The following is a 26,324-nucleotide window of genomic DNA, read 5'->3' as shown; positions in this document are numbered from 1 at the left end:
TTATGTTTGCCCATAAACACTATTATTACACGTCCAAATCATATAACATATTCAACGTTCGCATATTAATTAGCAAAAAATCACTACTTTATACATTTCCATACGGTTAAAATTCTAATCCCTCGTAAATTTTGCTCTTTTAAATTGCGGGATTTTAAGCGGAAAATAAAAATCTTTAATTTGGAAATATATTTCATACAACCTGCCTCACTTACATCTATGATATTTTATTATTTTCAGATAAAAATAAATAATATTGTTTTTAGAGATGATTTGTAATAATATATTTGGCTTTAGATTAAAGATAATAAGAGCTTGATCCATGTGGGGTCATCATCATGACTCATGATGTTCTCAACACCACCAACTTCTTAGTTCCCACATCCTTTTCCCTCTTCCTTTGAGCACATTTTTCATTTAATTATCACTTTTACTTTCTACAATCCTACTTGTTTTAACCACACTATGCATATATATATATATGTTTAAGTTAGTCTAAAATTATATAAATTCTTATTAAACTCATATATTGAATATAATTTAGTCATTAATTAATGTGATAACTATATGTTTTATTTTAGATAGTTTTGAAAACTGAGTTTGAAGACAAACTTTTGGATTCTTTGGCATAGTAGTAATTCCCAATACAATTTTGAAATTGAACCGTTTGATTTAATATGTGAAGATTACCATACTTGAAGTTTGAATTTTCTTCATAACAGTCAAAAGAATCCCCCAATACTCATAACCATGTCACATGTACAGACAAGACAAACACATCAATACATATTTTTTTTTGTATATATCTATATATGTGTGCGCGTGTGTTGAAAATGCTAATGTTTATCCATAAGATACATCATCATCCAAGCTGGAAATTTGACCAAATTAACATTTTCCTCTCACCTAATGAAGGATGGCTTTTGCAAGAAAAAAAAATAATCCTGAAAACTTATTTGTAAAAGATTTTGTTTGAGATTACTGCATAATAATTAATTTACTATTTATTATGAATATGATCAAAGGGGAGAAACCCTAAAAGGGCCCAAGATTTTCATGCTTAAGGCTCCTTCCAGCTTCCTTGTAACGAGTTAGTTGACTTTTCCTTAGTTCACAAACGCCACTCATCAACTCAAATATGAATCCCCTAATCTTTAATTAGCAAACAAACAAAAAAATCAATAACCCATCTGAGGGAGAAAAAAAAAGTTACAATCTTTTTTGTTTTTTGGTAAATTAAAAAAAGTTTTAATCTTTACTCGAAACGAGTAACACTTTTTGATCCTTGTGCTTTCGAATCTGATAGCTTTGCTCCATCTGAAAACTGTTAAGATTCTTTTTTTTTTCTTCTGAAATTTATATGAATCCCCAATTTCAGACAATTCCTCGAGGATCTCAGATTTAGCTCAAGACATATAGTGAGCGAAAGGAAAAGTCTTTTTGGGTCCATTATTAGGAGTTTCTTTTCCTCGGGAGAGACACCCGTTTCGAACTCTCTGTCCATTCGTCGCACTATTCGGTATAATTGCATAACAAACCTTAGTCCTGATTCTCTGAATTTTCCAACCGTTTCCTCTGCTCCGTGGATTGGGCAACGAAAATGGCGGCTCTCGGACAGAGAACTGTCCGGGATTGCGTGATTGAGCAGACAAAGATTGCCCAAGAAAAGGGCATCGACCCGCTTCTTTGGGCGGCTCAGTTGTCGGCGAGCTTGAACACGACGGCGGAGCTTCCGTCGCCGGAGACGGCGGAGGCGCTCGTCTCGTACATTTGTTGGGACAACAACGTCCCTATCCTCTGGAAGTTTCTAGAAAAAGCCATGGCTTTGAGGCTCGTCCCTCCTTTGCTCGTTCTTGCTCTGCTCGCTGACAGGTTCCGTATCTCGTCATTATTTGTGCTTTTCCTCTCGAAAAGTTTGTTCCTTTGACCATTTGGGTTCATGGGTCGTCGATCGTTGTCCGAAATCTGGGTTCTTTTATTGTTCCCTCATCGAAGTTGATGCTGCTTCCTCGTATCTCGTTTTCTCGAGAAAATTTTGGATTTTGGGTTTCCCTATTTAGCTTATTCGTTTAGAAACGGCCGCAAAAGGAAAATTAACACTTGAATTCGTTCAGGTTATAGAGAAACAAGTTCTAAAGTTCACGATTTTTTTAGCAGACATTATGGATTCTTTCCGCGTTTCCATCTGCAGAGGGATCTCAGATTTGTTGTCGTTGTTTCGGATCTGTAATTTCGTGAGCGTTCTCAGATGGTGAAGCCTATTCCTATTTGTAACTCCTGTTTTTTTTTTTTTGGATCATTGATTCGGACAGAGTTCTTCCAAGTAGGCATTCCCAGCCAGCTGCTTATAGGCTTTACCTGGAACTCCTCAAGAGACACGCTTTCACCATTAAAAACCATATCAACGAGCCTCATTACCAGAAGTGAGTTACTGTTCCATTTAACTCTTGGTCCTGTCGACAATGTTATTCAGCTTGTAACCATCGGGATTGTTTGGAAAGCATCCATAGTTGATAAATTAGTACTTTTCTTACATGTTCTCTTATCTTCTTTGTAATACCATCCATCCCTACTTCTGTTCACAGGATCATGAAATCAGTAGACAATGTTCTTCTTCTGTCAGAGATTTTCGATCTGGAAACAAGCGAACCCGGTATACTTTTGGTAGAGTTCATCTTTGTGATGGTGTCAGAATTGGTAGATGCATCATTAAGCGACGAGGGTTTATCAGATCTACTAATAAGCCAGGACAGGAAACCTAAACCGCTAATCAAGTCCCGAGAAATGGAAATAGATGTGGTTGAGAGATACGATGAGAAGAGAACGGAATATCACGAGAAGCTGCAGAGTTTAAATACTGCCATGGCTATAGAGATGATCGCTGAGTTCTTGAGGAATAAAACGACCTCGAGACTACTTTACTTGGTCTGCCAGAACATGTACGTTCATATTAACCATCTATACAATATACCGAAGCGCTTCGTTTTGGTAGATCTTACTATGGTTCTTCGCCATTTACTCTTACAAAGAAAAAGATTTGCATTTGATAGTTTTTTGCTTGAACTTTTCCCCGAAGGAATTCATATTCTTCATCTTCCTTACCCTTTTTTTTTCAGGCCCTCGTATTGGCAAGGGTTTGTTCAAAGAGTACAGCTACTGGGTGCCCGTTCATCCGCTATAAAAAGTTCAATGGTTATAAACTCGGATGTTCTTCTGCATTTGATCTCGGATAGACGGTTTGCACTTTCATACGACAGCAAACCAAATCCGTTACTGAAATCCGACACGATAGTGGATTTCGGATCTTTGGCTTCCTTCACCGGTTTATGCCATGGAGCAAGTCTCTCTTCACTCTGGCTCCCTCTTGATCTTGTGCTTGAAGATGCTATGGATGGATACCAAGTGAGTGCGACAAGTGCGATCGAGATAATAACGGGTACCTTCAAGGCTTCATCCCTGTAAAAGTTTTCAGCTTTTTTTCGATATTAAATTCCTCAAATATGAATGAATCGAGGGTTAAAATAATTTTCAGGTCTGACCAAAATACTCAAGGCCATTAACAGCAGTTCTTGGCATGACACATTCTTGGCCCTTTGGATAGCAGCTCTCAGACTTGTTCAAAGGGTTTGAACTTTTCTTCCCCTGCTGATATTTCGATACATTCTTGTCGTGAAATGGCGCATTTATGAAGTGATAGTTTCTGAATATCGATGTTTTTATGTCCGTTATTGTTAGGAAAGAGATCCTATCGAGGGACCTATTCCTCGGCTGGACACGAGGCTCTGCATGTTATTGTCTATTGTACCTCTTGTGGTTGCCAACCTTATAGAAGAGGAAGAGTTGCTAATGGATGAAGAGAACTGTCCTTCTACTAACCATTGGAAAGATAAGAAAGACATTAGAAAGCATCGGACCGATCTCATTACAAGTTTGCAGGTCCTCGGTGATTTCCCGGGATTGCTGTTTCCTCCCCAGTGCGTTGTTTCCGCTGCCAACCAGGCAGCAACGAAAGCAATGCTGTTTATGTCTGGCATCAATGTTGGAAACGCGTATTTTGATTCCATCAACATGAAAGACATGCCTATCAATTGCAGTAAGTTCATCAAAAACTCTGCGCGGGTTTGATCAAAACTTTGTTTCTGTTTTCGGGGTTTTTTTTCCCACATTTATCGACATTTTATGTCTCTCCTAACAGCCCGATGTACTTTGTGTTTTTGTCTTAGCTGGAAACATGCGCCATCTGATAGTCGAGGCTTGTATCGCGAGGAACATTCTGGATACATCCGCTTACTTGTGGCCTGGCTATGTCAATGGCCAGGTCAACCAAATTCCTCACAGTTTACAAACCGAAGGACCGAACTGGTCATCGTTCGTAAAAGGGGCCCCGCTTAATGCCGCGATGGTGAATGCACTGGTTTCAGTCCCTGCTTCGAGGTAGAATGAAAAAAAAATCTCTATTCGGTGTATTCTACTTCCTCCATTGTTGCTCTAGTGTTAAGAATGCTTCAGTTCTAGCTTTGGTCTGATTTTCGGGTATCGGTTTCTGTTTCTGAATCTAATGTTACTTCGTATAACTTACCGAGAGCGAAGGAACTGAAATTTGAGTCCATCACTTTGATGGAAGCTTAACAGAGCTCGAGAAGATATTTGAGGTTTCGATCAAAGGATCGGACGATGAGAAGATATCTGCCGCTACCATTCTTTGTGGAGCGTCTCTTACTCGGGGTTGGAACGTTCAGGTTGACATTAGCATCTTCCAGCGTCGAAGATTTCTATCAAATTTATCGTGATACGAAAAATCTGTTTTCTTGACATGTTTTACTTGATCTGCAGGAACACACGGTTCAGTTTATTACTAGATTACTGTCTCCGCCCGTTCCCGCGGATTATTCTCGGGCTGAAAATCATCTGATAGGTTATGCCCTGATGCTAAATGTTCTCATTGTCGGGATAGGATCCGTCGACTGCATTCAGATCTTCTCGTTACACGGCATGGTATGCGTGTTTTTGCGTAATTTCCTATTCATATTCTACGATATTTGATTCTTCTTACGTTTTTCTTTTCCAGGTTCCTCAACTTGCTTGCTCGTTAATGCCGATTTGTGAAGAATTCGGATCGTACACTCCGAATGTCTCGTGGACTCTTCCTTCTGGAGACGAGATTTCGGCCCATTGCGTTTTCTCGAACGCTTTCACTCTCCTTTTAAAGCTATGGAGATTCAATCATCCTCCTATCGAACATGGAGTAGGCGATGTACCAACAGTCGGATCGCAGCTAACTCCCGAGTATCTTCTTTTAGTCCGAAACTCGCATCTCATGTCATCTGAAAACGTTCATAGAGATCGAAACAGGAGGAGACTTTCTGAAGTTTCGAGGTCATCGTCTTCTAAACCCATTTTCGTCGATTCGTTCCCGAAGCTGAAAGTATGGTATAGGCAGCATCAGAGATGCATAGCCGCTACGCTCTCTGGCCTTACGAACGGATCTTCCGTTCACCGGTCCGTTGAATCACTTCTCAACATGATGTTCCGAAAGGTTAACCGAAGTGGTCAGGCTTTGAATTCGGTTAACTCGGGTACCAGTAGTTCTTCCGGAGCAGGAAGCGGAGATTTCAGTTTAAGGCCGATGCTTCCTGCTTGGGATATTCTCGAAGCCGTTCCATACGTGGTTGATGCTGCATTGACGGCCTGCACTCACGGAAGACTTTCTCCTCGTGAGCTGGCTACAGGTTCGTGGCTCGTACTTTCTTTTGTGTTGTCACAAAAGTGTAGAATTTTCGACGAGAGAGTTTCATTTTCGTAATGAGATGATTTTGTTTGCTTTAGGGTTGAAAGATTTAGCAGATTTTCTCCCCGCATCGTTGGCACCTATTGTAAGCTACTTCTCGGCTGAAGTGAGTAGAGGTGTCTGGAAGCCGGCTTTCATGAACGGAATGGATTGGCCGAGTCCCGCTGCGAATCTCTCCAACGTCGAGGAATATATAAAGAAGATTCTCGCAACAACTGGCGTCGATATCCCTAGTCTTGCTCCGGGTATGGACATGTTTCAAATTTCTATAACGAATCCCGTTTTTTTCTGGTTTCGAATGTTTGAATCTCGTCTTCGAAACTTACGCTTTGTTTCTTGATGTTTTTCGGTGTAGGTGGAAATTCTCCGGCAACGCTTCCTTTACCATTAGCCGCCTTTGTAAGTCTAACCATAACTTACAAAATCGACAAAGCCTCAGAGAGGTTTCTGAATCTAGCCGGCCCGGCTCTCGAGTGCCTGGCTGCAGGCTGCCCTTGGCCCTGCATGCCCATCGTCGCTTCCCTATGGACCCAGAAGGCGAAACGGTGGTTCGACTTCCTCGTCTTCTCGGCATCTCGAACCGTCTTTCTTCACAACCAAGACGCCGTGGTTCAGCTCCTTAGGAACTGCTTCAGCGCCACTCTCGGCTTGAACGCTACTCCGATGTCACATGACGGCGGAGTCGGAGCTCTCCTTGGCCATGGATTCGGCTCTCATTTCTACGGCGGGATTTCCCCTGTAGCCCCCGGGATCCTTTATCTCCGTATGTACCGTTCCCTGAGAGATACCGTCTTCGTCTCGGAAGAGATTCTCTCTCTTTTGATACATTCCGTAACCGAGATAGCCCGAAACGGGCTCTCGATGGAGAAGCTTGAGAAGCTCAAGACAGTCAAGAACGGGATAAGGTACAAGCAAACCTCGCTTGCAACGGCGATGACTCGGGTAAAACTCGCGGCTTCGCTCAGTGCTTCGCTGGTATGGCTAACCGGCGGGTTGGCCGTGGTCCATCTACTCATCAAAGAAACCATCCCGTCTTGGTTTCTATCCGTCCACAAGTCGAACCACGAGCCAGGTATCATAGAGAAGAGATTATCATAATATTACCCTGTAATATTCAAATTTGGTTCTATTTCTATATTTTATATATTTATATTAATTAAATAGTATAATTCTTCGATAATATTCCCCAACCAAATCTCTATTACCAGGATCATGCAGTCTAATCGCGGAGCTAAGAGGGCACGCTCTCGCATACTTCACCGTCTTATGCGGAGCGTTTGCATGGGGCATGGATTCGGCGTCTTCATCTTCGAGATGGCGCCCGAGAATCCTCGGGAGCCATATGGAGTTCGTAGCGAGCGTCTTGGACGGGAAGATATCCGTCGGGAGCGAGGAAGAGACGTGGAAAACGTACGTTTCGGGGATGGCGAGCCTGATGGCGAGCTGTTTCCCGCACTGGGTGTCGGAAATGGACGTGGAAGTGGTGAAGAGCTTAAGCGACGGGCTGCGGAAATGGGAGAAAGAGGAGCTCGGGGTGGCCTTGCTCGCCATGGGAGGCCTCCGATCTATGGGCGCTGCTGCTGAGTTCGTCCTTCATCTTTGATCTGCCCGACTTCCACAGGTTTGGTTTTTTTGATCTTCAGACATAATCTTAGGATCTTTTTTTTCTTTTCCTGGTTTAGTTTTTGGTCTGAAACAGAAAGTTGCAGAGGTTGGTTACTACTTCAGAAGGATAAAGCTTTGTCTTTTGTGTATTGTTACTTGTTCGTTTAGATGTAGGGTGATGAAGAGGGCGTTGTATCATGTATATTTGTAAAGGAAATGATTTCTATTTGTAATATTATATGGTATGGTTAGATTTTTAATTTTAAGAAAATGTGCAACACCTATGGATAAAATTTGAAAAGATTACAATAGTATTACCTAAACGTTTTCGTATAGAAATCGTTATCCGTCTGATGCGTGAGTCGGATATTCGAAATTTCGGATACTCGATCTACGGAACGAGGAGGCAAAAACCCGATCTATTTAGAGACGTTGACCATAATTGAGATCAAATTTTATTGAATAAACTTATAATAACTCAAAAATGGGTATGACAATTTATTTATTTATTTTTTAAATTTGAAAAAAGGGGGGGTTAGCAATAGCAATGGCACTCGTGCTTGTGGAGGTGACCAAACCACTTGCAAAAGCCGCCTTTACTGCAACCGCTAACACAGAAATCCCAGCATCTGCCGTTCGTCATGGGATTGTCGTCGTGCCCCGGCAGACATCGTCCCAGCTGCGGATGCTCCATGCAGCATCTCGACTCCGATCTCGGCCCATAATCCGGCCCGTTTATTTCCTCCTCTCCCACCGCTTCCTCCGCTCCTATCGTGTGTGTATATATATATACATACGGAATGTGTATTATTAAATCAATTGGACCGGTTTCCACCCATTTTTCTCACGAGATGAAAATATACAGTCCTGATTTGTCTCGTCTAACTCACAAGCGAAACGATACAAAATACGATAAATATATATATATATATATATATATATATATTTATATACGTATATGTTACAAACAAATATGGAGAGTGAAAATGAACCCTAAATGCCATGGAAACCCCTAATTATAGTTTGATATGCGTGTATACGAAGAACCTTTTGTCATTACACCAGCCCCTGAACGATAGTATTATAAATTTTTTTTTATATAAAGCATTATAAACATTTTTGGTATAAAATGTTTTTTTTTTACCTAAAAGTACACCAATATTTTTATTTAGCATGCATTGAACAAACTTACCAATGCATAGGGCAAGAGCCATAAGCAGCACAACAAATGAGACAGATTTTGTTCTCCACATTTCTTTTTTTTTTTTCTGTTTCTATGAAAATTACAAAATTATCACTGTTTATATATTTTTATTTTTTTGACGTCGAGGAGCCGTTCATATTTATAACCTCGTATTTAAAACAAATCATAATACATGGTATACAATATAGATATGGTAACATCTTAACCCTTCGTTAGATGTCGTAGTAAATACCTAACAAATGATTCAGTTCCCTAGTTATATAAACTTTAGATTTTATATAGAAACACATTAAAGTTAAATACAAATGATTAAACTAATAATATAAGTACACTATATGGTTACCATAGTTCTTCTACCGTTATTTGAAGTAAAACTATGGATTAAGTTTTTATAGTTAACTCTCTCAAAAAATAGCTCTCTATTGTAAATTCTTTTTTAGGTTGAATTAATTAGTTGGTTCTTTTTTTAAACATTTTTATGTACAAATTCTTATTTTCTAACTTGAAAAGATATCAATAAAGAAGTAATTGAAGAAATAGAACGGAATTGTTTTTAAAATTTATAGATCTAATCTGTGTTGTCGAATCCTGAATTATATTGGTTTAAAAAATAAATATACAGTTTAAATGAAAACGTTATTATCATTAACATTAAATATTGAAAACTGATAATAATTTTCTCTATATTAAATTAATATAAGAAAAATCGAAAAAATAGAAACAAATGTATTCATAACCCTTATGAAATATAATATTTTTCAATGAAAAATGAGAATATGATGAATAATTGTGGATGTCAAATATAAAAAAGAATAGAAAAAAAAGAATGATTTTCTAAAAAAATCGAGTGAAAAAGATTATGAGTTTTTTAGATTCATTATATATATATATATTATAATTAAGATATAAGTTCATATTTTAACGAAATGGTAATAAATCCCAAAAGTGTTGTGAGGCCTTTAATTATATTTTAAAAAACTTTTTAAAAAAAACTTGTGCAACTGCTCGGCCCATTAGACGGCCCTGAAAATGATGAGCGATGAGATTCCACCAAATATTTGTTCATTAACCAGTTGCTGATAAAACACCAGACAGAGAGCCTTCGCCTTTGAAAGGTTCCTCCCAAGAATTCAGACAGCATCGGTTCTTGTTTCTTGCAACCTTACCCTGGAAACTTAAACTACTTCCCGCCAATTGTACAGATCGAACACAGAATCTTTTGACGACGATGATTTCGCAGCTCGAAAAGACAGTGCCGAGTTTGTTTGTCTCTTTCACTTGACATAGTGGATAAGCCACTCTAACATATCCTCGTGAGCTTCCTCTGCAGCTTCGGCTTCCGATGGATCGCTAGGGTTGTACCTAACTGTCCAGCCATGTTTGACTCTTGGGAATATCTTCACGAATCTCTTCACCTGTGAAGATCGGTACTTTCGTTTCAGAAGAATACCCGTCAAAAGGTTTTGATGTTTCGGGAGAGAAGAATGAAAAATGTTACCTCGGGTTTAGAAGCCAAGATTTCTTCGAACTGCTTCACGAGCTCGGGAGGGGAGACCTGATCGAATTCGGCTCCTAATATAGATATCGGAACCTCGACCCCTGGAAGAATTTTTTTCGCGATGTTGCTGATTCTCGTGACGAGAATCCGTATGTTTCAGACAGATATTCGAAGTCTTTACGAGGGGGGAAGAAAGAAAGGACGTACCTTTGATATCATCCACCGTAACACGAGAAGGATGTAACAGAACAACCGCTTGAACGAGCTCTTGCTTGGCGAGTTCCACCGCTACTTTTGCTGAGATCGAGACACGAAAGGGAAGAGGGAATATCGTATTATGCATCGAAAATAACACTGACCCGGATGCCAAGAAACTAATAAGAGTGCATCCAACGATGTTAGGACATAAACTGAATCCTGTATGAACTATCGAGTTTGAGATTGTAACGATGAAGGAGACGAGTGAAAAACCTACTCACCACCCCAGCAGAAGCCTGCTGCTCCGATGGCGGTTATGCCCTTACTCTTTAAGGCTTCGATTACCGGCTTTGACTCCTCAAACCCTTTATCCTGTAAGATTGAACGAGCTAACCCCATTGGAATTACGAAATAACAGGGCAACTAAACGAAACGTCGACAAGATTTCCCGGTCATCCTAGTCAAGATCAGGATGCGGAATCGGTGACAGTGGGTATAACGGCATCAAGAAGGATTAAGGGTAAAATGCAGATGTTTGTGCGTTTTTCGAAACACGATCAAGACAATTACAGACGGAAATTGGAACAATTGTGTAAGGAAGAACAGCAACTAACTGGTTCATGATCTTTGATCCAGACAAGAAGAGGCCGATCCTGATTCTCGGGATTATAAGGATCTCCATGGAAGAAATCAGGAACCACAACATAGAATCCAGAATTCGCGACCTTGTCTGCAAGTTTCCTTTTCTCACGAACAGACATAGCCAAATCAGACAGGAAGAAAATCAAATGCCTTCTTTCTAAGAAAAGTGACAGAGAAAAGATGGGGAGAATTTTCAATACCTCAGGTTTGGAGTTTCATAACCTGCAAGAACATATTGAAAGATTGTAAAATCAGGGCAAAATTGACGAAAGATCAAAGCTTTACAAGAACCCAGTAACAAAACCGGATTCTTACACGAAAGATATCGATAAAAACTGCGATCAGAACAGAAATTAAGAAGAACTGCAGACAGAGCGATTCGATTCTCAGTAGAAAGCGAGAAACTTTTACCAAAGACATGAGAAACGAGGAGAATCCCAAGCTTGGAATCGGGAGATCCGACGACGTAGGAATCGAGGCCACCGAGTTTCTCGACATGACCCGACCCGGAATTCGGGTCAAGGGTCGGTGGGTTTTCGCAGCATTGAGGATGAGACATTGTTTCTTCGCCCGATCAGACACAGAACAGAATACAGAAGCGACAGAACAGGAGGAGCTTCACTGGACTGGTTTATGGGCTATCGCTAAAGAATCTGAGCTACCCACCTATACTTAGCCACGTGCTTAAAAGGAAAAGGATCCTCGTGTACGGATGGGATTGAATCTAACCTAATTTCAGTCTGGTCTGAAACGCTTGTTCTTTCTCAAGGTTTCCCTTTGAAAAACTAGCACTGATATGCATAATTGCGATGGATTTTTGCAGGTGCAGGTTCAGAAAACTAATCTTCGATTCAGATTCAGAGGAACAAACAATGAAATGGGATTAAAAGTTAAAACAGAAAGCGAAGCTCTTATTCGTTCGAAAAAATTGCAGAGAATCAAACAAACAAACAGCCCCCAAGATTCAGAGGGATACGTAATCTAGTTTTCTGGTTATGTTCACGAACAATGAGCAGAAGGGAAGCTCCTGTACGGATCTCCGAACGCAGCTGTGTTTCCAGGACGAGAAAACACCACCTACATGTCGCGAAAATGCGAAAAAAATTTAACGGAATCGAACTATATATCGAAGAAATGCTCCGTTTCTTGTGATTCACGGCACCGGTTTAGGTGCTTTACCTGGTAGTTGCCAAGGGTAAGAGTCTTGAAACCAGCAGCGCAATAGTCGAAGTAATATTCCCATGTTCTAATGAATTCCTCGTTGAATCCAAGAGCCATGATTTGTCTGCACATTAGATCGGTTTTTCCATGTCAGAAAACAGATGAATCTGTTGAATGCAGAGAAGAAACGAACGGTAAGAAAAAAGGTTTTTGTCTTTCTTACTTCTGTCTCTCCAGGAAGTTCTTTCTCCAGCATCTCAATGTCTGGTAATAATGGATTCCAATGTTTTCAACGTGTTCAATGCTGCGTTTTCGCCATGTCAGATTCGGAAAACCGATGATTGCTGCGGGTGAAATTTTACGCTCTGTGAAAGAAGACGACTTACCATAGCCTTGATGAAGACGCCATTGCTGATGTCACTCTCGCTAGCGAAGGAAGGCATCCGCCGGGAAAGATGTATTCCTTGATGAAATCCGAACTCAGTCTATACTCGTCGTAACGTTCTTCGGGTATCGATATGAACTTGATGTCCAAAAGCAAAAAAAGATCCATTAAGATCAAGAAAAAAAACACAGAAGATTTTGAAAGAAACATATATATAGGAAGATGACAGCAATTACTTGCAGAACAATAACGCCATCTTCTGCAAGCGCAGATTCACACCGGCTGAAGAACGTCTCCATGAATTCATGCCCAACCGCTTCTAACATCTCGCTGAAACATGGGTAATGTAATGTTTTCGGTTAAGCAAAATCTGATCTGCATTTTTATACAGTAGAGAGAAAAGGATCTTTCTTACCAAGATATGATTCTGTCGTATTTGCGGGAATCAGAAAGCTGTCGATAATCGCAGAGTTGGAATGTTATATGATCCTAAACATTGAAACAACATCTCGTTATTGGTTATTCTGTTTTCTTGTTACGGTCCGAAAAAAAAAAATCGCTTTCGAAGTTGATAACACAAACCTGAAGGCCAGCTTCTTTCACCTTTGCTTCTGCATATTTAAGTTGCTCAATGGATAATGTAATGCCGGTGTATTTACATCCAGTTCTTCTCACAACTTCTATGGCTAAGGTTCCCCATCCACATCCAATCTCTAAAACCTCGTGATTCTTCTCTATTCTCGCCTAAAGTACTCAACCGGGATGATGATAAGAATGAGTGAATCAAAGGGTTTGTGTTGGGATCACGAAGTTTTGTTCTAAATCTTTGATGAAAGGTTTTCAAGAGGTTACCTTATCGATCAGAAGAGAAATTTTTCTCATCTGGGCAGTTCTCAGATCCTCGTCTTCCGACTACAAAATCACGAAAACGTAACTCTTGGAATCTAATTAGAATCAGAATTCAAAGTAGAGAAAACCTGTCGTAAGTTTTTCAGTCACCTTGAATACTGCAGAGGAGTAAGTCATTGTGTCATCCAAAAACAGAGCGAAAAGCTCGTTGCTCTGCGAAATTACCAGATCAAGAAGTGAAATCTTGGGCTAGAAACCGAGATAGAGATTGAGAAACAAGTGTGTGGATAAAGAACATGTATACCAAGTCGTAGTGACGAGAAATGTTCCTACGAGCTTGCGTTAAGGTGTTCTGTCTGGAAACATGCTTTAGAAAGTACTTTGCAGATGCCAAACCAGCAGTGAAAAACATCGGCGTCCACCAACCCCTAAAAGAATCGAAGTTTAGCCGAAAAAATTCATGCGATGATCTTCACAGTGCGTTCATTGAAAGTAACATCACTACCTTTTCTTAGCAAGATTCGATTTCGGTGAGTTAAGATCTCTATTAGCTATCAGAATCTGCAAGCAAAGGTCTCAAACCGAATGAGGGGTCAAAACATTAGAAGACGAAAAAAAAAAGAGTCTCAGATTCTAATGTCTGATACCATGATCATATTCAGAAGTCCATTGTTCTTGTCAACGAACGAAAAATCTCCATTGATATACGCATCAGCGAGCCCCAGATCTGCCTGTGTCATCACCTGGTAAAAACACGAGTCCGGTTCTTGAGTGAGCCGTCGAAGAACAGTTTACGTGTTTCAGCAGCTTCGTCTTTTGTGTTTACCTTCCAGTAAAACTGAGGGCTGTGAATCTTGAGAACAGTTTTCAGCGTACATTTCGGGTGTTTTCCGTCGAACGTAAACATCGTTCCTCCTTCTTCGAGTAACCTATCGGTTTCCATCGTGTCGGGAAACAGTTGGAAGAAAGCGAGTTAACGTGGGAGAAAAGAAAAAACCTGCGGTGGAAGAGTTACAGAGTTCATATTTTCGAGGGCTTACATAACGCAACCCGTCGAGATGAACTGTCCCATGAATCTGGTGACGAAAACACGAGCTCCTGTTTCTGCAAGAGACGGGACCATATGTGTCGGATTGTTCAGAAGCTCAATATCTTTGCCTAGCAGAGCATGTGCAGCCGAAAAACCAGCCTGATGAATCAAGAAACCGAGTTACATAAATTAGCTATCCACAAGAACAACGATACATTGACGAAGGGAAGATGTGTATGGTATTGATCTATGCCTTTAGCCCGTCTTCATGGAAACCATAGCCTGAGAAAAACAAAAAATGCAGGAAAGGATTAGACGAATCGAGAAGTATTATTCTTACGGCTGAAAAAAACCGAATTTCGGGTGTTCGAACACTATATGAGATGAGATCGCTTTTGAGGGAAACTCGAAAGTCGGGTTCGAGTTTCGATTCGGGTAATCGGGTGAGTGATCGGGAATTATCAGCGGGTAATCGAATAAACATTAAAACGGCATTCTTACTACTAAACTTTAGAGATATCACATACAAACCTGCTGAAATCTCTTTAAATTTCGCAAAAAAATTTGGGTATCCGATCCTAATCAATATGTTTTTGATAAAATTTCGAAATTTCGCAATTAAACTCGGATTCAAGATCGAAACTCACCCTGATATGCACCGCAGAACCATAGCCGGCGTTTTCCCTGAATCTTGTGAAGCTCTTGTGAAGCTTTCCATGCAGCAACAGAGGGCACAGGGTGACCAGTCCTCCATTTCAGCATCGTCTTCTTTGGGATACGATTAGGGTTTAGGGTCACGAAGAACGGTTCGCCCTTCTCTCCAAGATTCTGCACCACATCAATGGATGATATATATTATCGTCATTATATAAATAATTCAATATGAGGTTCTCCACATATATATACGTTTTGTTACATTACCTGAAGTATATTGAGCCAGTACGTTACGCATACTCTGTTTTCAGTGCTTCCGAGAAAATTCCATGCACTCCATGCAGATTGGTTCCGAGGCATCAAATCCGTGTCGTGGTGGAGATATATGTCGCTGAAACGCCACAAACACCGAGTTAAACAGGTCGCTTCGGGCTAAATTCACACAAGTTCTTGAATCAAAGAAAATATCTGTCGTAAGGTTACCTGTAAACGTATTGAAAAGCACCAAGAACCCTAGTTTCGTCGAATGTCGCTTGTTCCCCAAGCAATCTCAGAGCATCTGGAGCGTGCATAGCCAATATACATCGATCGAATAGCTCCTCAGAGCCGTCTCCGCATCTAACGGTGACGCCTGCAATGTTTCATAAGCCAAGATTATTACAAACTTTAACTGAGGAATCGAGAAAGAAATTGTTTCAAGCTCAAAGAAACTGCAGAGACCAGAATATGTACGGACCATTATCAGAAGTGGAAACAGATTGTACATCGCAGCTTGTTCTGATCCGGCATCCTCGTCTTTCCAGTTCTGTCCTAACCTGACCAGTCCGTACACAATTATACGTCATGCTCGAATCCGTACCCACAAAACACCGGATGTTTTACTTGTAATGTTCAGACAAGTCTTATCTTTAGTCAATGGTTATTACTGCTACCTTGGCAACATAAGTATGGGAACGTCCTGCAACGGTTAGCCATTGTGGCCTTCCAAAGAGCTGAATGAAAAGACTAGGTCAAGAATCACCGAGAGAGAAAAAACACTCAAGTGAAATTAAGGTTTATAAATTCTCGAACCTGAAGCAGATGATGGTTTCTGCAGAAGGAAAGAACGGAGAAAGCTGAGAAGCTCAGGACACCGTCAGCTGGGCAAGACCAGATCGAACCACATATCGGTACCTGTCCCGAAAAACGAAACTGACGTTACTTATCGAGCAAGCAAACGCGAGAAAACTCGCAGACAAAAGAGCGGAAACCCGAGAATTCTAACCAGATAAGCCTTCTGAAACAGCTCAGAGTAGCCATGAGAGTCGAGGAATTGCCCCAGGGTCTCGGACCGATCAAGATCAGGGTTAAGCTCACGTGATTCGATGTATCTCAAGACATCATCCTTAAACTTGACGATCTCTCTGATCATTTTCCAGAAATAGGGGTTGAAAGCGTTGCTCTTCTGAGCAAACAATCCCGAGAAACCGTTTCGGCTTCCCCACTCGCAGCCTCTGCCATCGTCGAGGCTTACTGAGAATGACATGTCTGAAACCTCCATGTCCACTCCGAGTTCCTCGAAGAACTCCATCATGTTGGGATATGTTACCTGTTATGTAATGCAATGAATTGCCGTGTATATCAAATATCACTGTCTTATGGGTCACTAGAGGAACAACATTTTTTTTTTTGGTTAAAGATAACATATATACCAAAGCCTATACCTTTATAGAGTGGTTTTATTAATCTTATTGGATATTTTTTTTTTCTTTTCTGGGTTTATTTTCATTGTTGTTTTCAGAATTCTTACGAAAAAATATGATAATTTTTTTTTAAATTAAGATGCCGATGCCGTACTATTTCTCGAAATTGGTTTACATATTGTGCAGACAAATAATTATATCTTATATTTATATTTGTTTTTTTATATTTTTGTCTTATTTCATTTTATTTTTTTATTAAAAAATAAAATAAATAGTTTTAATGGATTTTTTGTTTTTATATTTATTTTAATTTGATTAGATTTTGTCAATTTAATTAAAAAAAAAAAGATATATTCTATCAATTTATTTATTAAAAAAAAAAGCGTTTCACGAGATAACAGCGAACCCCGAATCTCGTCAGGTCCTTATCGCGACTTTTCTATTATTTATTTCAGTATTTGTGTTTTTCTTGAAATTGATGCTTACGTTAGCAACGTAGTTATATACAAGCAATAAAAAATATATATGGTCAAAATTCAAAATAATGACAACTTGTCTTCTTATTTTCCAATTAAAGAACATGTATTTTATTTTGCAAAGATACGCCATATGTTCACCAAATTAAATCACAAAGTATTCTTGCTACTTGCATTTAGAAAATAGATTTTCTGTGTAATATTCCTATTATTAAGGCAAAATGATATTTCAAATGTGTAAACTAATTAGATAATAAAACATGTATTATGATGTTTATTATAGAAATTAATAGATAAAATTCTACGTAATATTATTAAAAAAATATATGAATTTTGAAATTTTCAGAAAAATAAACCAATTCGACAAATGCTAGCCAATTTTCTACACACAAACATTGATCTTACGAGCGACGTCGATATTGGACGATCATAAATCCCATCAAATTAAGATTTATATAAGAAATCGGCAGTACTTGATAAATATATTTTTTCCATTTAACAAAATATGTAAAATATCTCCTAAATATATAAAAATCCCAATATATGATAAAAAAAAGTCACAATCAAAGACAATACAAATGAAAATAGTAACAATACTAAAATTGTTAATTAGATTAAGACACGGTAGAAAACAACATGTCTAAAAAGTAGTGCTTAAATATAGTAAATATATATATATATATATATATACCATGATCATTGCAACTCATGCAGACATTTTATCACTTATTTTTATTATTATTGTTCTTAGGAAAATATGGATACCATATTTATAGAAATCGTATCTTTCTACTATTTTTTAAATATTAAAATTATCCAAACAAAACGGAAAAAAAATTATATTAACAAATTGACGCCTAACATAGACATGAAAAGATTTGTCGGTTTATCATTTCAAAGTTTTAAAATCAGAATAAAAATTCAAGGTACGGGCATACGAATTCTCCAGTATTTATTCACGTGAAAAAAAATATCGATCAATAAGACAAAATACCCTTTTTTTTAAATAAAAAAAGGATATAAATATTATGAAAATAGATAACAGAGAGGAGGAGAAGATTGAGACACGTACGCGATTGAAGACCATGAAACCGAGGTCGACGTCAGCAGAATCGAAACGCACCGTTTTAGCATGGCCCCCCAAGGCATCATCTTTCTCGTACAAGACAACTTCGTCGCCACCGCCATGTCTTGTCGCCAGAACATACGCAGACCCCAATCCGCTTATCCCTCCTCCAATCACCGCTACCCTCATTTTTTATTCCCCTTCAAGATTCTCCATACATATCGTAAATTAATTATATATAATTCATATATATATATAAATAAACAGAATCTAATCCTGCATTTGTCATTGTCATTCTCATGAAAAAATGTATCAATGTTTCGTGAGGAGAGAAAAAAGTTTTACCTTTTTTGTTTGGGCGAATTCGGAGATATGGATTCAGGAGAAGCCGATTCGGTAATGTCTGATTTCTTGGGAGACAACTTTCTTATTCAAACATGAGAGAGAGAGAGAGAGAGAATGTGTTTGAACTTTGAAGGATCTCTGAAAGATGACGGTTCTTCTTCGTGCTAGCAGATAAGCCAGCTATGTCTTGTCTCCTTCTGCTTCTACTCGCATCTATATATAAGTAATGTAACCATGGTTAAGGCCCTGTTTGGTTTACTCTCTCTCTCTCTCTATATATATATATATATTCAGTTATCCAAGTGTTGTTTTTTTACATAATCTTTGTTTTTTGGAATAAATAATATCAATTAACACAACTTATGACAAAAAAATATGTTCTCCTGTTTTTTTAATCAATTTGACCATTTACTTAATCATACCGAATTTTCTTTTATGTGATGTGGATATTTTGAATAAAATATTCTTCATTACGTGAGTTTCTAGGAGAAATGGTAAATTCTATAACTCTCACCAATTGTTTTGAAAGTTCTAAATTTTTTATCATCCAGAATATAATGAAACGAACTTCATTTTATAGTGTGATTAAATTATAATTATTATGGTAAAAATCTAAAATAAAATATTTTGAGATATGCAATATGTCAATTTAGACATTTGTTAAAAATAAATTACAAGCAAAACAGGTAGACATATTTAACGGAAATTACATTAGTCACGTGGAAAAAATTGTGAAAAATCACATAAAAAATATGTAAAATCAAATGAAAACTAATGAAATGTAATAGTAAATACCATGGCGTCCCAACCTCGTCCGATTGACTTGATCAAATGAGTTTGAATACAATTAATGAAGATATTTATTCAAAATTTACTATATATATAGGGAATTAGGGATACATATTTTTTTGGACAAAAAAAGTTAAATACATGTTTTTAAAATTTCAGAAAACATCTCTCGTTTAATTCTTTTTCTGTTTTGTAGCATTTGTGTACTAAGATTTGAGGGATTTAGTGCACGTTAAATTATAATTCGGAGCATTATTTCATAATAAAATAATTATTTCTGTTAAGATATATAATTCTAAATTAAACTATTATATTCGAATTGAATATGGTCTAAAAATGATCATAAATAAATTTCATTAACTTGAATTAATAATGAAATCAAATATAACGTTTTCCAAACGCCGTGATTCCAACTTTCCTCACGAGTCCATGACAAATAATGATTTTGTTAGAAATTCATATAAATATTATATATATATATATATGAGAATGGTCCCTTGGCTTACGTGAGGACTAAGTACATGGAAGAACAAAAGTTGCCGGTCGATGCCGGTCTTCAATCATCAATACAGATGCATCCCTTCCAAATTCCTCGATTTGTACAAAACTCAAAACTAATTTTCTTACTTTTCACTCAACAATTACAATTTCTCATATATTTTTTTTTCATAAAAAGGATCATTAGCCCAATCGCTTTGAATTGTGACCAACTTTGAATTTCAATCCGGTACCTCACGTAATCATGACACGTCATTTTTTGCCACATCAACGATTATTCTTTTATATAAAAAAAGAAGAAATTTCATATAAAAAAATTTACACATATATGATATATACATATATTTACACACATATGGGTCGTAATGGAATTTGGCGCAAAAGAAGAAAAACAAGTGAAGATTTTTGGATTTAGTCGGAGAAAACGGCGAGTTGCCGACGGAATATATAATATGAAGGAGGGTTTCTTCGGGACCTTTGCCAAATTATGTAGACAAGGGCAAGGCCCATTTGAAATCAATTTCTAGGGTTTAAGTTATTTTTTTTATAACCAAAGTATTCATCCTAATTATAGTTTAAAAGAATCGAAAATGTCTAGATAAATATCTTTTATAAATACTCGAATTTGGATTGAGAAGAAGATTTGTTTCATCCCTTATCAGTTAGAATAATTCAATTCCGAGTTTTGGGTTTTAAAAAAAAAATACATACAAGAACAGAATTATCCTAAAGTTACGATCTTTTATATAACAATTGATTAAAATATATAATTTTTTTATTTAGTTTGTATTTACTTGTCGTAAGACATATAATTCGGAAATTGTGTCTTTTTATTAAATTATAATAGTCAATTTAAACAAAATTAAATCGAAAATAAATATAATTTAAAAATTGAATATATATATATATATATGTGTATATATATATATCAAAAATTCAAATATCCTAATTAGAAATTATCCTGATTGAAAATTGATGTATCCACGTATAATTTGGATTATACAATATAAATCTATACATAACATCATTTTCTTTTAGCGTTTCACGGCTACACATGTTCGATGGTGCAATTTCTCGACATATTACCGATTCTTGAAATAATTTGAATATGTAATATAATTCTTTAAAAAAAATTCAAAAAGAAATTCAAAATTATGAAAACTGTAATTAGCAAATGGTGCCGAGAATCTTACGACGTAATTATGAATTTCTTCTTAATTAGGCTCCGTTTGGACCGGACACAACTGTTGACTGCACAGATAGACAACGAATGACTTTTTTTTTCCTACGAAAATGAATACTAACTTAGAAAGCACATGTTTACGTGTATAATTTTAGTTCCTTCAATCTTCAATTATTTTTTAATTTTTTTTATTTAACACAATCTTAGTGGGTCCAAATTTTAATATATTAGTTTCAAATTATTATTTTTTATTAATATTATATGACATATGGTAATGTCAGTGCCCAAGTTTCTGGTCGCCGTAGTAAAGCCCACACATTTAGGGAGGGCTACGTGGCTTCATGGGAGACGCATGCTCATCCAACGGTTGAGAGCCTTCTACATTTGCTGACACGTACGACAATATTATAAAATTATATAATCTTATTGACAATATTATAAAATTCTAACAAACTTTAGGATTTGCTATCTACTCAACCTAAAATTATAAACTGCAAGCCAAATATCCATTTAAAAGAATAATAATATTTCTCTTTACACGTTACTTTATGTTTTTTCTATTCATATGATGTAAGAGATTATATCGAAAAAAAAAAACTTAATCTATAACGTAGCGGAGAAAATGGAAATCGTCGGAGTGTAACTGTAACACACTAATATAATTATTGACGTTAATATTATTAATTGTTAATAATTAAAGGCAAATATATCACTACATATTTTGGATTTCCTAGTATTTTATGATTTATCCACCATTTTATCCAGCACATATTCATCATATATCCGAATATTATATTTTACCATTTTTAAAAAAAATCTAAATAATCCTATTTGTGTACCGGCTAATTATATATATATTGAAATTTCGACGAGTGGAATTCAAAGACCGCAGAGGGAGTGGAAAGACTGACGACTACATTTCTCCAGTCGCAACAAGCGAACTTCAAAGAGAAAAATATTCTAATTGAAAATTCCACCGTGCTTGGCTCCTTGTATAATTATATATCCTTTTTTTGGTGTCTAACGGTTCATTTTATTTATTTATTTGGATATATATATATAATACAATTTTAATTTTAATGTAAGTTTTATACTACAATAAATGAAAAATAAATATTAGAGAAATTATCATATTCGACAGATCAGATCGAAATAAATTGACTCGTTTTGAGCTCAACTTATTATATTCATTTTCAAACGAATCAAAAAAATCTCGATTCAATTTGAATAATTATTTCACGATATAAACGAATCAGTTCGTAAATAAAAAATATTAATATTTTAAAATAGAATATATATATTAAAATATCAAATTTAAATATATAAAAATATTATATATAAATAACCAATAACAAATTAATTTAAGTATTAATAGGAGGAAGAATAACAACATTAAAAGATTGGCATTTGTTTCAATGTAATCAAGAAAAACGAAAACAAGAGGCAAAAATCGATAAGTTATGTTGTGGTGCAATACCAGGACAAATAGGCAAATATGGTTGTGAACCTATTCGCCAAAAACATAAAAAAAAGAAATGGAGAAAAATTCCATATAAAAAATATAGGAAACATATATATTCGCTAATCGATTAATCATATTTAAAAAGTTTATATTACAAATTTTAGCAGTGTATCACCTATGATTTAGTTTCTAAAACAAAATTCTGTTTAAATTAAATTTAGAGTTTATTTTTGAAAAAAATCTGTATATCATTCAAAAAATTAATTTAAGAAAATATAACATACACTTTTTTACCACCAATAAGATAATTCTTAGAACCAAATATCAATTAGCATTTGTATTGTTTACTTTGACTTTTCTTTTCAAAATTTTATACAAATATATATTTATAATCTATAGTCAGAGTGGACTAATTTAGAAAATAATCTCACAAGAGGAGAAAAAGAGCGGTGGGAATGGAAGCGACGGCGAAGCAGAACTTGGCGAATCGGCTTCTTGCCGTGAAGAACAAATCCGGCAAGACGTACGGCGAGATTGCGAAGGAGACCGGTCTGACCAACGTCTACGTGGCACAGCTCCTCCGCCGCCAAGCCCAGCTGACACCCGACGCCGCCGCGAAACTCCGGCGAGCTCTACCGGACCTCTCCGACGAACTCATCGACGAGATGATGACTCCTCCGAAGAGATCCTACGATCCCCACCTCATACAAGAACCCACCGTCTACAGGTTGATTTCTCCGGCTTTCAATTTCTCTTTTTCTTTTGGAAAAAAAACCCCCTTTTTTGTGGGGTTTTCAATTTCAGGTTTGAATGATCTGGGTTTTTTTTTTGTTGTTCAGGTTGAATGAAGCAGTGATGCATTTCGGTGAGAGCATCAAGGAGATTATCAACGAAGAACTCGGCGATGGCATGTGAGTTCTTTCGCACTGATAAATGAACACAAAGCTGTTTTTTACCGTTTTGGATTTAGATGCCGAGGAAACACAAAATTGCTTGCTTTTTCTGCAGAAATTTGGATTGAATTGGATATAATGGTTGATAGATTGATCAAGGAATATTTAATGGGTGCTTTATCATGTAGAGCAAGTTTGTTTCTCTTGATGTTACATGGGATTTCTGTAAGTTCTCCCAAGTCTTCCGGAATCTAGGATCGATGTTTCTAACACAACAATTGGCATCTTTATTACATTAGCTTCCGTCTTTATTGGTGGTTTGGTCGTGGTTTCTTGATCATGATAGTGTGTATGTGAACCGAAAGGAACCTAGATGCTGGGTTTTCAGTTTCGTAACACGCTGACGCTGCAACTTTTATCTACTGAAAACGATTTAGGTGAATAGGATTTGTGGTTAATCTTTTCGTTTAGATGCAGAGGATTGTCATTACTTCCCATGTGGGTTGCGATTTCGATTTCGTTGTTGATTCTCCATATGGAATCGTCCACTACGTAGTTTCGGGTTTCTCTTTTTCGTTCATCAAGGTTTCGTTTTTGCTTCGCTTGTCGGGCTGTACTAGTATGTCGGCGATAGACTTCTACTGCTCCGTGGACAAGATCAAAGGAGTGGACGGGAAAGATCGCGTGGTCGTGACCTTTGACGGGAAGTATCTGCCTTATACGGAGCAGGTCAGTAACTGGTGTTCATTTACACTGAATCAGTATGTTCATGAGCATTTTATGTGACATCTGTGAAGCCTGACATGTCAAAGTGCATCTCTACTTGGCTGACATTTTCGGGTTTGATCGAACCGGTCCGTAGATTCTTGAAAATAACTCATAGTTAAGAACATGTCTGTAGACTCGGTCCTGCGAGTTAGGAGATCGTTGACAGATTTTGTCGGATGTATTTCTCGCAGAAAACAGAGAACATGGTCTCGAGGCTAAGCCTAAGAGGAAGCAGCAGCGAATGACCCAAACCAAAAGGCCTTGCTGTTGTGTCACAGCGATAAGATCTGAAGCTTGATTTCTATAAGAATGAATAAATAAAAAAAGATACTTAAATTCTATACATTATACTTTGTTTGGATGCTTAGTTTCTGTTCACAGAATTTGCCATTCTCCTTTAATACACTGAGATTCAGTTTTTTTTTTTTTTTTTTTTTTGAGGTCAAGAGTTTCGGTTCGGGATTTGGTTTCTAAAAAGATTGTGTCAAATTGGCCGGTTTGGTTCGTTTAGGAATAGTTTTGTTATACGAATGTCAAATAAGAACCAAAATTGCAACCCAAGTTTGAGTGGCCTAGTGGTGAGAGAACATGCAAAGCATTCTCTCATCGTATGTTCAAACTCAAGCGTGGGGAGGACATTCACCTGGACTTCTCCGGTTCTTTGGGAGATGTAGTCGGGTCAAAGACTCGGTGAACTTTCGAATTATAAAAAAAAAACCAAAATTGTATATTTCTAAAAATACATATGTATATGAGATGGATAATTCGCCGTATTTCACTTTCATCGGATTCGTTTTCGTAGACGATTTATTCAGTTTTACAAAAAATTATATTAAATTAGAAAAAAAAAATATTATTCGATTCGGTTTCGGTTGTAAGTGATTCATAACTAAATTTTAGAATCGAAACGTAGAAGGAAAATTTTCATATCAATGCATCCATTTAAATTTAAAAAGTGTTTTTTTTCTCTTTAACTTTCACCCCCTAATTTTCTTTTTCCCGATGGCGTAAAGTTAAGCATATATATATTTTTTCCGTATCGATTATACTGTCAAAAAAAGATAGACGGTTGATATTGCTCCTTTTTGAAAGAAATATGAATATTTTATTTATTTTAATAAATAGAAATATTAAATAATAATAATAAATAACTAAAAAAACGAATTAAAAATTGAAATTTTTGTCAGACAAACTGACTTTTCCATTGCATTGGACATCACACGTGTCGGTCCAAATGTTTCTCCAGAACGTGAAATAAACGGTCCAAATCCATTTGTATCCGAATAGGGATAATCCCATATTTCCCCACAAATTTTCGAAAAAGTTCCAATTTTCTACACCAATTTTTAATTGGCAAAATAACAAAAATAACCTTAAAAATGACAAGAGTAACATGCATAACCTTAGAATCTCTAGGGTTTCCCAAAAAACCAATATTTTTAATAAAATTACGGAAATACCAGAATAACTAGTCTGACCAAAAATTTTTTGGTATGACCAGTATGACCAAATTCAAATGGTATGACCAAATTCAAATGGTATGACCAGTTTGACTGAATTTCGATTAGTTTGACGTGACCAGTTTGACTGAATTTCGATTAGTTTGACGTTACGAGAAACAATTGGTATCAGAGCCAGGCAACGATTATGGATAACGAAAAAATTGATTTTTCGAAAGGATTACCGTTAATATTAACCAACGAAGATGAATGTTATCCTGGATTTCCTTATAAAGGAAAGGTGATAACAATACCTAAAAATCTTCATAATCAAAGCCGATATTATATTGGTACCATCTTCGATGATGATACTAATCATAATCTCGGAAATAAAATAAAGAAAATAGGTTTTACCTTGAACAATATTGTTGAAATGATTTCTTATGGAATCATCCATCAAAATCCAGAAAATCATGAAGAATTAAAAAGAAATATTGAGAATATAAAATCAGATTTAGAGAATCAGCTACAAAAATTAATAAAAATATTTGAACAAAACCATGAAAAACAAAATGAAACTAATAATATAAATAAAAAATTAGAAGAAATAATATATCTACAAGAAAAAAGTATTAAAGAAATAAAACAAAACTCTGAGGAATTAAAAGAATATATTAAAACAATAATAGGATGACAGAAACTATGAAAG

At 36.7% G+C, this 26,324-nt stretch overlaps 5 protein-coding genes across 6 annotated transcripts; 2 read left to right on the top strand and 3 right to left on the bottom strand.

Annotated features, from left to right (window-relative positions):
• The first annotated feature begins 1,297 nt into the window (after positions 1 to 1,297).
• LOC104804769 (mediator of RNA polymerase II transcription subunit 33A-like) lies at positions 1,298 to 7,653 on the top strand. Its single transcript, XM_010529112.2, has 13 exons — positions 1,298 to 1,872; positions 2,313 to 2,423; positions 2,586 to 2,939; positions 3,117 to 3,436; positions 3,533 to 3,624; positions 3,736 to 4,093; positions 4,224 to 4,434; positions 4,625 to 4,739; positions 4,834 to 4,995; positions 5,069 to 5,729; positions 5,827 to 6,033; positions 6,144 to 6,860; positions 6,997 to 7,653. Exons 1-13 carry the CDS (start codon positions 1,601 to 1,603, stop codon positions 7,389 to 7,391), a joined length of 3,975 nt encoding a protein of 1,324 aa, XP_010527414.1. The 5' UTR covers positions 1,298 to 1,600; the 3' UTR covers positions 7,392 to 7,653.
• A 247-nt stretch (positions 7,654 to 7,900) lies between these two features.
• Positions 7,901 to 8,662, bottom strand: LOC104804768 (defensin-like protein 21). Its single transcript, XM_010529111.1, has 2 exons — positions 8,586 to 8,662; positions 7,901 to 8,161 (listed from the first exon to the last, which is right to left on the bottom strand). The coding sequence occupies exons 1-2, from the start codon at positions 8,644 to 8,646 to the stop codon at positions 7,929 to 7,931; spliced, it is 294 nt and encodes a 97-aa protein (XP_010527413.1). The 5' UTR covers positions 8,647 to 8,662; the 3' UTR covers positions 7,901 to 7,928.
• A 955-nt stretch (positions 8,663 to 9,617) lies between these two features.
• Positions 9,618 to 11,595, bottom strand: LOC104804767 (endo-1,3;1,4-beta-D-glucanase). The gene is made up of 7 exons (XM_010529110.2): positions 11,347 to 11,595; positions 11,136 to 11,157; positions 10,908 to 11,034; positions 10,575 to 10,665; positions 10,303 to 10,392; positions 10,096 to 10,196; positions 9,618 to 10,012 (listed from the first exon to the last, which is right to left on the bottom strand). Exons 1-7 carry the CDS (start codon positions 11,492 to 11,494, stop codon positions 9,872 to 9,874), a joined length of 720 nt encoding a protein of 239 aa, XP_010527412.1. The 5' UTR covers positions 11,495 to 11,595; the 3' UTR covers positions 9,618 to 9,871.
• A 196-nt stretch (positions 11,596 to 11,791) lies between these two features.
• Positions 11,792 to 18,818, bottom strand: LOC104804765. Of its 2 annotated transcripts, none has more exons than XM_010529109.1 (24): positions 18,584 to 18,818; positions 18,245 to 18,448; positions 16,279 to 16,602; positions 16,086 to 16,187; positions 15,947 to 16,006; positions 15,751 to 15,829; positions 15,498 to 15,645; positions 15,282 to 15,405; positions 15,008 to 15,188; positions 14,614 to 14,642; positions 14,371 to 14,519; positions 14,157 to 14,259; positions 13,978 to 14,073; positions 13,836 to 13,891; positions 13,635 to 13,758; positions 13,481 to 13,543; positions 13,334 to 13,393; positions 13,064 to 13,225; positions 12,897 to 12,970; positions 12,718 to 12,811; positions 12,483 to 12,619; positions 12,320 to 12,400; positions 12,115 to 12,220; positions 11,792 to 12,012 (listed from the first exon to the last, which is right to left on the bottom strand). In XM_010529109.1, the coding sequence occupies exons 2-24, from the start codon at positions 18,425 to 18,427 to the stop codon at positions 11,935 to 11,937; spliced, it is 2,613 nt and encodes an 870-aa protein (XP_010527411.1). In that variant the 5' UTR covers positions 18,428 to 18,448; positions 18,584 to 18,818; the 3' UTR covers positions 11,792 to 11,934. The 2 variants fall into 2 exon arrangements, with proteins under 2 accessions (XP_010527411.1, XP_010527410.1); XM_010529108.1 differs by having other exon boundaries at positions 18,245 to 18,438.
• Positions 18,819 to 22,924: 4,106 nt separating this feature from the next.
• LOC104804764 (cyanate hydratase) lies at positions 22,925 to 24,602 on the top strand. The gene is made up of 4 exons (XM_010529107.2): positions 22,925 to 23,242; positions 23,355 to 23,426; positions 24,029 to 24,137; positions 24,368 to 24,602. Exons 1-4 carry the CDS (start codon positions 22,971 to 22,973, stop codon positions 24,419 to 24,421), a joined length of 507 nt encoding a protein of 168 aa, XP_010527409.1. The 5' UTR covers positions 22,925 to 22,970; the 3' UTR covers positions 24,422 to 24,602.
• Positions 24,603 to 26,324: the final 1,722 nt, after the last annotated feature.

Source organism: Tarenaya hassleriana, unplaced genomic scaffold (genome assembly GCF_000463585.1).
Source record: "Tarenaya hassleriana unplaced genomic scaffold, ASM46358v1 Cleome96, whole genome shotgun sequence".
Lineage (NCBI taxonomy): Eukaryota > Viridiplantae > Streptophyta > Magnoliopsida > Brassicales > Cleomaceae > Tarenaya > Tarenaya hassleriana.
This window is presented reverse-complemented; position numbering and strand designations above follow the sequence as displayed.